The sequence below is a fragment of the Salvelinus namaycush genome, chromosome 17 (assembly GCF_016432855.1).
Source record: "Salvelinus namaycush isolate Seneca chromosome 17, SaNama_1.0, whole genome shotgun sequence".
NCBI lineage: Eukaryota > Metazoa > Chordata > Actinopteri > Salmoniformes > Salmonidae > Salvelinus > Salvelinus namaycush.
This window is the reverse complement of record NC_052323.1, coordinates 4,651,692-4,663,723: the sequence shown is the minus strand read 5'-3', so window position 1 is coordinate 4,663,723 and position 12,032 is coordinate 4,651,692. Positions and strand designations below refer to the sequence as shown.

Here is a 12,032-nt window from a genome sequence, read left to right as displayed (position 1 = left end):
AAACATTCATTTTGCAACCCAGAACCAAATCTTAAGATAAACACCCACCCTTCTCAATGCTTCTGCCAAAGCCCGTCCCCAGCCCTTCCTTTTCCACTGTCAGATTCAGCACGTGTCGCCAACAGACCTTCACAAGAGACTATAAATACATTGGCTATTTGTCTACCATTTTTGTATAGGATGTTGCACTCCACTGTATGCCAATACTCTACTACAAGGCATCTTAATCAATCTGCTATAACAAATAGTCTCTCTCGTCTTTCCCCAGGGAACGACTCAAAAGTGGACGGCCTGGTGAACTTTGAGAAGCTGCGTATGATCGCCAAAGAGATCCGCCACGTGGGTCGCATGGCCTCCGTCAACATGGACCCTGCACTCATGTTCAGAACCAGGTAACATCGGGAAACCAATATAATCCCAGAAGACTAACAACGCTTCACCATCCCCTATACGTCCAATCAAATCACTGTCAATGATTGTTCACGTGTAGATTGTCAATATTCCGCGCTTCCACGCTTTCCCCTTGAGCAGCCGTTTCCCCGGGCAACCCAGCTGTTTCCTGTATTCTGTACTCTCCACTTATCGTTGGCATAAAACCACAGTGCTCATGTGTAAATGTGTGTCTGACTGTGACTATGTATGTCCACCATGTTGTGATGTCACTTCCGGGTGTCGGTGGTTATCAATGTTTGTCTCTTTCTCGCTATTGTGGGCCTCTGGTAAACTTGCTCATCTTGGTGGCTCTTTGTGGTCTATCCTGTCTAAGCTTGTCTCCCTCTCTTTCTCTCTCTCTCGTTCTCTCTCTCCCTGTGCACTCTTTGCCCTCCACGCTTCACTGTTCATGGCTATCCCTTCTAGGAAGAAGAAATGGAGGAGTTTAGGGTAAGTTTTGGTGACCGACCTTTCCATGCTTTTTTCTTTTGCCCCATTTGTTCGCTCCCTCCCTTCCTCATTTCTGGGGCCTTGTTTGTTTGTTTGTTTGTTTGTTTGCTTTTAGTGCTGATTTTACTACCCTGTATGGTTTGATACCCTTCTAACACTGCTTGGCTCTGGCAAAAATGTCTTTAAAATTGGAAATTAAAATCACTTTTGCTTTTTTCAGGTCACTCCACCATTTTTGAATTCTCAAAATAGTTCGCAATTATGCATTAAAACTGAGAGCGATTTGCATCCCATGCAATTCCCAATCTATGAACTAGCAAAAGTGATTACTTTGTGTGTTTTCCCAGCTAAGATAGCCTACTTACCAAAAATGGCATGCCTACTTTTATTTTGCATCGGTTTGCCATAGTTTGGATTTATCAGCCTCCAGACTGAAAATATCTTCAACATGAAAGTCTGTAGTGTGCTACAATGACAAACAGGGCATAAAATTAACGCCTGCCAAATGCGGGTAGATTTAGGTATTGGGGGGTAAGAATGTCTATTCACCAGCCACAATGGCGGGTGGTCAATTTGCAGGGCTCTACAGTGCAAACATTACATTCACGAATAAAAATAGTCAAAAGTCAAGTATGAGTAAATGTGCAAGTTAGGGTTAAGAAAATGCTGCCATAGCAGTTTTCAAAGTATTTCTGCTGTTTTGTTTGCTAATCGCACAAGAAATATGAATCCTCACGCAGCAACATTGGCAGGGGAGTGAAGTGCTGATAGATTCGTTATTGGAGGCGATGCGCACAGGTCTAATTTACTCAAGTCTACAAAGTGAGACTTTGTCCTTGTTTTTTGGCTATTTACATTGTTTGTTCACAAGCTCAAAGACCCACGTGACTCGAGTCGTTCCGTTACCATGGTAACCTCCAGGCCTTAAAGGGGCAGCTGAACATTTTGTCCCTGATATTTTGGTTAAAAGACTCGGGTCACAATACATTAAATTTAACAATAAACCACATTACCTCTTACGTTTCTTGTTTTAGAAACATTACAAAGCATGTCATCTGTTGTTTTTAATGTAATTATGTCCCCAAAAATATTTTGGCTGGTAAAAAATCTGAGTGTATGGTAGATTTTTTAAATCTACCTGCCATTGTGGCTGGCGGACCAAAAAGTTCATTTTAGGCCCTGCAGCCAAACTAGTCATGCTTTACATTACAGCATTACAGTGGCCAAGGAGGTACTATACCACTATACTATGCATGTACTCAGTATGTACCATAGTTTCTGCTGAAAAGGCATTTCAATACAACTACCTTGGTGTTTACCACAGAAATGACTATACATCACTATTTGAACCCTCAACACACACACACACACACACCTCCCCTTCCTTAGAATGCATGGAATGTTCTGGAGCTGAGAGGAATGCCCCCAAAGCCTCTCGGTCTCTGCATGTCAGACTCAAACGACCCTCCTCTCTACTACCTTCCAGGACATCTACATAGTAGTACACACACATAGTCTGATGGTGGTCTCGCTCTCCCCTCTCCATTTCTATGTGTGTGTTTTGTGCGTGTGTGTGTGTCTGTCTGTGTGTGTGTGTGTGTGTGTACGCGTGTGACCAGGTCTCTTAGCCAGGGCAGTGCCAACGCGGCGGTGCTGGACGTCACCCAGACGGGCGGGCACAAGAAGAGGGTGAGGCGCAGCTCCTTCCTGAACGCCAAGAAGCTGTACGAGGATGCCCAGATGGCCCGCAGGGTCAAGCAGTACCTGTCTAACCTCAGCCTGGAGACCAACGAGGAGGCGCTGCAGACCCTCTCGCTGCAGTGTGAGCCCTCCATCAACACACGTAAGTGCTGGAGAGAGTACATGCTGTGCACACACACCCACACATACACGCACTTGTGTTCTCTGACTGCAATGTGAGCCCTCCATCAAAACATGTAAATGTTGCACACATGCATGCTGTGTGTACACCAGCACACCGGGTGGCCATTTTGGTTTAGCGGCAACACTCTCCTTCAACCCTTTCTCAGTGCCCAAGAATGCTGGTGGCAGTAAGAGGCTAGACACGTCTCCGGTGGTGTCCAGGGCTGCCAGCCAGCAGAGGGGCCAGCTGCAGAAGGGCAACCAGGCCCTTCAGGTGCCCGCTGTGGCCCTCTACCCCTCCCGCAAGAAAGTGCCAGTCAAGGACCTGCCACCATTCGGTAAGAACCTGCACAAGTTGAGGGGGAAACATACTTGAGGCAATTATGCACGTTTTAGAACATTGTATGGTGTCAGAAAGAAACAATCTGATTCCTCTAAGGAAAATGCATTCATTTCAGTTTCAGGTCAAATGTACCCGATCACAATGTTGCTTGTGTTGTTGGTAGCTAGTTTAGTTAGACAATATGGGCTGGAGATTCTAAGGATTAATCTGCGTCTGGGAAATTGGCCCTTTCTGAATGCTAATTTTGACTATTTTGTTTTGAAGGCACGAGTTCCCCTCAGTCGCTGAAGAAGATCCTATCGCTGTCAGAGGAGGCCAGCGAGCGTCACAAGCGTCAGACAGAGGACACGGTGTCTAATGCCTCCCAGCTCTCCTCCCCTCCCACCTCCCCCCAGAGCTCGCCCAGGAAGGGTAAAATTATAATCCCCTCCATTCAACCTCAGCCCAGTCCCCCCTCACCCATACAGAGACTCAGCAAATGACTGCTGACACCTAGTGGTCATAGAGGGGAACTACTTGTTCAGCCTCCTGTGATGTCGTGTTGATATAGAAACAGTTACTCAAGGTTTTTGGGGGCTATGGGACATGACCCATGAAAATGGAAAGTTGTGCTTTACTTGTGGAGTTACAATACATTTAAAAGGCACACACCATAACTAGGGCTGGGCGATATGGCCTAAAAATCATATCTCCATTTTTTTCAAACTGATGGCGATTCACGATATATATTTCGATTCTCTTTGTGTTCTCTAAATAAGCGTTGTCGTACAATTAAAGGTCAAATACACTGCATTTCAAACAGTCTGCAGTAATCTAATGAATTCAGGCCTTGTAAAGTTATACCTAGGCTAAATATATGCCTTCCACAATCATAAGACCAACTAATAATTGTATTATTTTCTCAGAATAGTTTAGCCTGCTTTTTTGTTGTTGCAATAATCACTGATCTGGCGATCAAGTCTATCTACTGTATGAAAATGCCCTTTTTTGTTACAAATTTAACTAGAGTCATACATAGTCATTATTAGTGAATGTGCGCTAAATTCTTGTAGCAGGCATTAGGCTATAGAAAATGAACACAGGTCTCATCAACAATCTCTCAAGCCCACTTGCTAGGCACTAGCCAGCTAATCTTTGTGTTTCAAGTTTAGCCAACAAAGGTTGAACAGTTGAATTGTTATGAACACACCCTTCTGTCCGTCTCCAACTGTTTGAACAGCGCGCAAGCCTGTCCACTTTGTTCAGAATGAGAACGAGTTGCCAATTCCTTATATTTCCTTTTAAATAATTGTTTTTAAATGCTTATTGCACATTTTATAGAACACAGACTAGACAGCTCATAACAGTCTTTGGCTAAAATGCCGCTAGCGGTAGGAGGGACCCAAACGCCGCGCGTGACAAACTGAACATTCATTTTCCAGAATCAATGTTCATTGATACTCTCGTTTTAGTACTGTCTGCTCTGCGCGCAATTTGAATAGTTGAGACGTAAAAAGGGTATCGTCGGAAAAGTGACCTTCTCTATTGCAGTAAAATAATGTCTCAGTGTGTTTGTGTTCATATGATCGATTCGGTTGGACCAAACCTCAAATGCCAATAGCGAGTTGAAACCGCTTGTCAGATAGGAAGATGTAATCTCTGAGCTTTGTTGGTGGGAGAGAAAGTGGGAGGGGCTTGGTGTGTGTGTGTGTAAACCATAAAGGATGAGGCGAAACAACCTCTCACTAAAATCTGACCAAAATAAGGCCAATACGTTTTTATGGGTTTATTTTGTACCTAAGCGTCGGACCTGCGTTCCCGCCTTTGGGACAACGACTCCCATTTTTAGGGTGGAGACATGAGCATCACGCCAGTCTATACAGATCTCTGGTGTAAATGGGAAGGTGCACACAGGAGCGAAAGACACGAGACCAAATACAGCATGGGAACAAGCGGACATAAACGCTCATGAATACGAAAAAGAACAAAACCTAGATTCTTGCGATACAGGGTTTTGGAATATCGCGCAAAAACCCCCACATTGGAATGAATCAAATGAATTCGATATATCGCCAAGCCCTATCCACAACACTAAACTGTCCCTTAGCCAAGCCATTCTTAGAGAACGCCTAGTCTACGCTGGTCCATATTGGAATCGGCTATCCCCTGAAACCCACACAGCAACCACCCCAGATGCCCCTACCTCCCATCCCAACTACCTCACCCCTTACATACTGTGTTGCTGTCCTGTGTCCTGTCTGTGTGTGACGGTCTCTTTGCCTTGCTGCACATAGGGCTCGGGACACTGAAGGGCCAAAGTGTCCGGAAGGTTACCTTTACCAGTAAACAGACAGCCACAGGTAAACTAAGCCCGGCCCTTAACCTAGACTGCTGCCCTTGAACACATACTGGGGCTCCCCATATGCTCCCCCCTTATACACGCAGGGTATTTGTTGTTCAATTCCAACCAAGTCTTAAATGATGACTAATATTGCAACGTTTTTTGATTAGGCAACAAATCAGAGTCGTGTTCATTAGGCACCAAATGGAAGAAAAGAGAAACAGGAGAGGGACTACCTAAACATGCCCAATAAGAAACGGTTTTCCGTTGCAAAAAAAATGAACATGACCCAGTTGATCTTACAAAGAGGAACTGGTTGGAACCTGTATATATAGGGGGGGGGGGGGGGGGGGGCTTGTGTCGCCCCACTCGTGTTAGTAGCTGAGTTGCTGCTGTGATGTCTAGTAGTGTTACACGTAGTACGGCAGTTGCTTCAGAAGATGGAGCGCTCAGAGCTGCTGCTTCACCGAAGATAGGGGAGTGTGCTTAGAAGCCAGTAGAAGCCCTTCGGTCCACCGGGGGGAAACGAATGCACTCATTATTGGATGGGTTTCCGAGACTGTCTTGACGCTAGGCCACCGGACTTCATTTTCTGAATGGTAGCTGGAGGTTGGTCTGCCCAGTGGGTTTAATGTCACAGAAGACTCCATTTTTGATGACTGGTGCGCAAAGTGGGAGAGGAAGTTGAAAGGGTTTATGCCTCTGAGATGGGGTTCTTGATGTGTGTGAATGGGATTTCTTTGTAATGTCAGTCATTGTGACTCCGGGCTAAAGGTGTCAGGATCTTTGTTTTTTTGGGGGATTAGATCGCTGCCCCAAGCACGTTCTGAGGTTTGTTATAGAGTTAGGTCTCGCTATGTATTTCTCCTATCCTTTTCTTAGGCTAGTGATTCTAGGTGGGTAGTGGGTTCTTTGAATATTATTTTGATCATGACTTGAGGGTGTTCAAGTTTTACGTTCTCTGGTGTGCTGAGTGAAGGTGGTGATTTGAGAGGTTAGACGTTTTTTTTTCTAGGTGCAGTTAGAAAGATCCGTTTCTCGTAGTGATCCTATGTGTTCTCTTATTATGCCTGCTGTTAATCCATGCTAGGAGGTTCTGAACGTTTCAACCCTCTGAACACAACCCCGTGGACTAGTAGATTGGAATCAGTCAGTTAATTGTAACCACCCCCTCCTCTCTCCAGGCTACCCAAGAACGGGAGACACCTACTCGGACTCGGGTCACAGCGAGATTTCGTCGCGTTCCAGCCTGGTCAGCAACTCCTCCTTCGACATGGCCCAGGAGGAGAGGAGGGGGCTCAGGCACTCAGGAGGGGTGGGAGACCCCCACGCTGGAGGGGTGCGTCTGGAGAGGAGGGCTACGACCGACTCTGATCAGTACAGCCTCGGGTATGAATCAATGCTGACAATTTACAGTTACAGTGATGAGTTTAATTTAAAAAGTTGAAAACGGAAGATTTCTCATCCCAGCCCTTTATTTGTCTACCTGTCTGCTGTGTTGTCGATGAATGGAGAAACCATTGTAAATGTGTAGCTTGTCTCTTATCCCCTTCCCACACAGTTCCTACTCGTCCATGCAGGACTGCCGGGGCCTGTACCCCTGCGCCATGGTGCTCTCCTCCCCCAGCTCGGAGGAGTTGACCCAGGACCAAGGGGACCGTGTCTCCCTGGACGCCGCCGATAGCGGCCGTGGCTCCTGGACCTCCTGCTCCTCGGGCTCCCATGACAACATCCAGACCATGCAGCAGGGACGCAGCTGGGAGACCCTGGCCTTTGGACCGGGGGGTGTTGTCGGCGGGAGCGTTGGTGTCCACCCACACGGGGGGCCTGAAGCATTACTAGGGGGCCCCGCTGGACTGTGGGCGTCCCAGGCTAGAGGGAGCTGGGCATCGGCCTCTTCATCTTCCTCTGCGGCGTACTGGGGCGAGGACTCTGAGGGCGACACGGGCACGATTAAACGGCGAGGCGGGAAGGATGTGAACACCGACCCGGAGACGAGTAGTATCACATCGATGGGGTCCGACGAGGCCAAGCAGCACGGAAGGCCTTCGCCATCACCCATCACTGCCGGAAACAAGGGCCTTATCAGTGAGTTGACCGCTGAACTTTGTCTGTTCTGTTGATGGAAGGGTTTAGTTGCCCTCATAGGCGAATGTTCCTGTTCCTCAACAAATAATAATTTAATGTTATGGTGTCCATACCTGTTCCTTAACAAATAAACAGTTTCGTGGTGAAAGGGCTGATTTTAGAATGTTCTGAAAATACCAAACCTTGCTCACATAATGTATGCATTCATGCCTTTTACGATTTGCATACATCCTTGGAGCGAAGTGCATGTCAGCTGACTTATGTCCACGTGAAGATCTCCATGCCAACACTTTTTCTGGGAGGTGTGTGTGGCGCAGATGCGTAAAGTATTAATTACAATTAACTCCACCATCTTGCACCCCCCCCCCCCTTCAGCGCGAAAGGAGAGCCGGTACCGCGAGCCCCCTCCAACCCCGCCGGGCTACACTGCCCTGACAATCTCTGACTTCAGCGAAGGGCAGACGCAGTCGCCGCCCCCGGCCCACTCCGGCCGCCGCCCGCCCGATTACACCACGGCCTTGCAGCGCTCGCGCATGGTTACCCAGTCGCCTGACTCCCATCACCACCACCAGGCCCAACAACATGCCAAGCGCCAAGGGCTCCACCGCACCCGCTCGCCAGGCGAGGAGGAAGAGCCTGAGGAGGAAGAGGAGGGTGAGTCCTTGTCTCCCAAACTAGTCGCTCTGAGGAAGACAGTGGCACACACAACACCAGAGACAACCAGGCCATGAGATGAGTGTACGGGTTACAGGGCAGGTCCCCCTCAGGCTGAGGTAAATGACTGATTTATACCAACGATAACCTGCATGCCCACCAGGAACAACACGGACTTGAACCACTACCCCCATATCCACCACAAACCTAGTCCGGTCCCAGCTTTGTTTGTGCCGTCTTGCCAACTCCTATGGGGAATGAGCATTGAGGAGATGTCAAGACAGCACAAACAGATCTTGGACCAGGCATTGCACAAACCCACCACGGCATCTCATGTGCATGAAGTCATCATGCTTGGACCAAAGCTTACCAAGCTCACCAGGCATTAGTGACATTTTGCTCCTCACTCTCTCTACTGTCTCTCACGTCATAAGTAGTGTCGAATGGCATTCATCTGCGGGCACAGTTGTGTTGACGATGCTTGCACACATGCACCTCCATCCCTGGCAGTGTTTTTCACACTTTTTGCACTTAACATTGCTGTTTGTAGCCAATATGCATATTGTTCAGTTATGATAGTTGTTATGATACGGTAAGTTCACATAGAGGACAGTTAGTGATGTTTTTGTGGGGGTTTCTGCTTCTGTGATGCTTTTACAGGATTTTACCATCGTGTTAATTAACCAACATTGCAACAAAACAAAAAAAAAGGATTTTTTTCTCTTTTTCTCTTGCCAGAGGATGAGCAGGTATCAGCAGTCTGAGAACGGTCTTCTGCTGGATGTCCTTTGCAGTGACTTGAAGTCCCTTCCATGGGGGTGGAACAAGAGAGACTGACTTGATTGATTGATGGACAGACCAATCCAGTACGTACGTGCCTGCCTGCCTCCTCTTCCGGACTCTCCGTCATTGGTGGACTCCTCTGCTCGTACCCCCCCCCCCCCCCCCCCCGCCTTAAAGCAGCATGGGGGGTTGAATGACCCTGCATGCAACAAAAAAATACTGTGAAGAAGAAGATGGAGAGATGGAAAAAGAAAGACACAAAATGCCTGGCACTTTGGGGGAAAAAGAAAAACAAGTCAAATGGTTTTGCTGAAAAAAACACAGCTACGTGTCTCACACACACACACACACACACACACACACACACACACACACACACACACACACACACACACACACAGCTGTCCTGGAACAACTTTCCAAGACTAACACCCTATCCCAACCCCACCTCGCTTTACACACAGTATCATGACGTGTTGAGCTTTGTCTGCACTTTTTAATTTTCTACTTTAATTTTCTACTAGAACAAAACGGACAATGACGATGGAGGACAAAAAAATAACATTTGATCAATTTTTGAACTTTCTTCTAGGTTTCTAGAGGTCTTCTTTCCAAGAACTATTGCACTCGGGGGGGGGGGGGGGGGGTAAAAGCGGCTATACCCAAGTCTCATATCCCTGTGTGGACTCTGAAAAACAGATCTGTCAAACGTAAGAGTTTTATTCCACAATTACAGTATTATCTTGTCATTCACATATTAGACATATCCTAATGGTGGCTCAACCCCCACTGCTAACTGGACAGTCACAGTGTGAGAAATCAGTTGGGGTGACCAATATGTAATTTGGGGTAACCAACATGCACGTTCATAATCGAATGTTCTGACACACACTGGGCAAGTCTGGCTTCAGCACTTCTCAGTACAACTTTAGGTTTTCGTGTAACCCTACATTCCCAACCCTGGCCTGGATATCTGTCTATTTCCGATATGGCCAGCCACATCTTCAGTTCTAGGTCATATACGATATGTGGCAGGTTGTGTGGATCATAGCAGTGGCCCAACTAGGGAGTCAATCTAGCTATTTGATATCCATGTTTTAACCCAGGTCATCTGGTGACTTATATTAATTCTGTATTTTAGACAGCATTTTAAAGGACAACTACAGGAGATTTATCTTGGCTTAGTCTTGTCTCTAATGGGTTGTGATGTTAAAAGATAAGCACAAAGGGTATTTATACCCAATTGGCAAATCAACCAACTCGGGGAACGTGTTTTTAGTTATGCACCCCAAAGGCAAGTCAAGGCTTAAATCCTATACAGGTGAATGGAGTCTCAGGCCTTTCAGTGGTGCTACATAACCAAACACTTTCCCTGGGTTCTGTCAATTTAAAGTAACTGTCCAGTGAAAATCTAACTTTAAATAGTTCATATTCTGTTAACTCATGCCCAAATAATGTTGACTCATCCTATCCTGGTATTTGTCGCCAAATTGGAGAAAAACACTTACATTTTTTTTTTTTTTTACATATCAAGCAGACCATTTAAAAAAATGCTTGCTATTTCATCATAGAGAATGATGTGCTGGCCAATCAGCGGTCTACTTGCATGAATATGTTTTATGACAGGTATATGCCCACACCATTCCAACACACAAGCTGCTTTTCTTTTCTTTTTTGCGGAAGGAAAACGATTTCACTCAGTGTAATATTATAGGTCATATTTCATAGAAATCTGGAAACGAAACACAGGACAGTTACTTTTAGAATGAACTAGAATACACCTCTCCTACCTTGCTGTCGGCTACATCCTCCTCTTCATTGAAAAGTCCTCCGCTGTCACAGGCGTCAAGATCAATGGATTTGTATATTACTAGGCAATGCTAGCATAGAGCAACCTGTATTTCCACCATATCTTAGCATCGTTGGAATTGACTGAAGAAAAATGATTGAATATGTTTGTTTTGACTCCGGTGGGGGAAGTTACCCAGATGAAAGAATTCACTTTTGAAGGCTGCCAATCAGAATTAGTGTCACTTTTGTGTTGTTTTTCTTTTCACTGAGTTGCGCTGATCACATTGATCAGTAGTTAGAAACGATGGACTGAGAAGGAGAAGAAAAAAAACAAGTGCTGTGTTTTTCACTGTGGGCTGTTCCTACACTATTATCATTTCTGTCCATTTGTATTATTTTCATGGCAGCCGATAGATTGTCAACAATGCGTCGAATACAATGGTGACATGCATCATCATTCACTCTTTCAGCTCTGGAGATCATGTGCGTATTGGCAGGCCAAGGGCCTATTTGGAGAAACGAAGACGTTGCACAACATTGTACAAGCATAAAGATAATTGTAGTAGGTAGAACTGCTACTCCGTTTTGATGTGTGATGTTAGTGAGAAGTGTACATTTAGCTGGTGATTTTTCTCATACTTTCTTCTACTACTTTGACCTGTATGTCTTTTAAAAAGACAATCGGCGGAGTATGTTTCGGTTGTTTTTTTTTGTATTTTTAATACAATAATTGTAAATATTGGTTATATTTTTGTTGAAATGTACTATGTTTATGCCTCAACATCCAGTTTGTATGAAGCTGGGAAATCAATAAATACTACAAAAGTTATCAATTCATAGGTTTAAATGTACTTTTTTCCCCTGCATTTTCAGGTTTCCTCTTTTGAATATAGTTCCTTACCAAGACCTAACCTACACACCATCTAGTGTTTGCACAAAATAAGACATGGAAGTGACTTGAAATGTGTAACTCTCATACTTTTATAACAGACAGCAGTGTATGTCAGAAATATATATTTATTTATTTGTACTTTTTTTACATTTATTTTGAATAGTTATGACTGCAATTAATGTGACAGCAATGTAAGGTATAGTTAACCATGTTTTCTACAAATGTTTTCTACCAGAGAGAATGTGTTTTATGTTCACTGATCATATTTCTTACCCAAAAATATTTTTTTAACACCTTACAAACTTTTCATAACTAAAGTTGTTCATGGCCATTGACTGGAGCCTGCCCTTTAGCAAGATAACATGTTTCTTTGTGATAGAGCACCTTCAGACCTTGCATTAGACATTGGTTACATT

General features: G+C 45.2%; 1 protein-coding gene across 1 annotated transcript in view; it reads left to right on the top strand.

Annotated features, from left to right (window-relative positions):
• LOC120062243 (rap guanine nucleotide exchange factor 2-like) overlaps positions 1-11,561 on the top strand; it is a 130,621-nt gene extending 119,060 nt beyond the window's left edge. Inside the window, exons 22-29 of the mRNA XM_039012066.1 lie at positions 269-392; positions 2,502-2,725; positions 2,913-3,083; positions 3,353-3,499; positions 6,593-6,797; positions 6,970-7,496; positions 7,872-8,150; positions 8,889-11,561. Of these exons, the coding sequence (XP_038867994.1) occupies positions 269-392; positions 2,502-2,725; positions 2,913-3,083; positions 3,353-3,499; positions 6,593-6,797; positions 6,970-7,496; positions 7,872-8,150; positions 8,889-8,914 (1,703 nt within the window). The 3' untranslated portion in view covers positions 8,915-11,561. The remainder of the gene's footprint in view (positions 1-268; positions 393-2,501; positions 2,726-2,912; positions 3,084-3,352; positions 3,500-6,592; positions 6,798-6,969; positions 7,497-7,871; positions 8,151-8,888) is intronic.
• Positions 11,562-12,032: the final 471 nt, after the last annotated feature.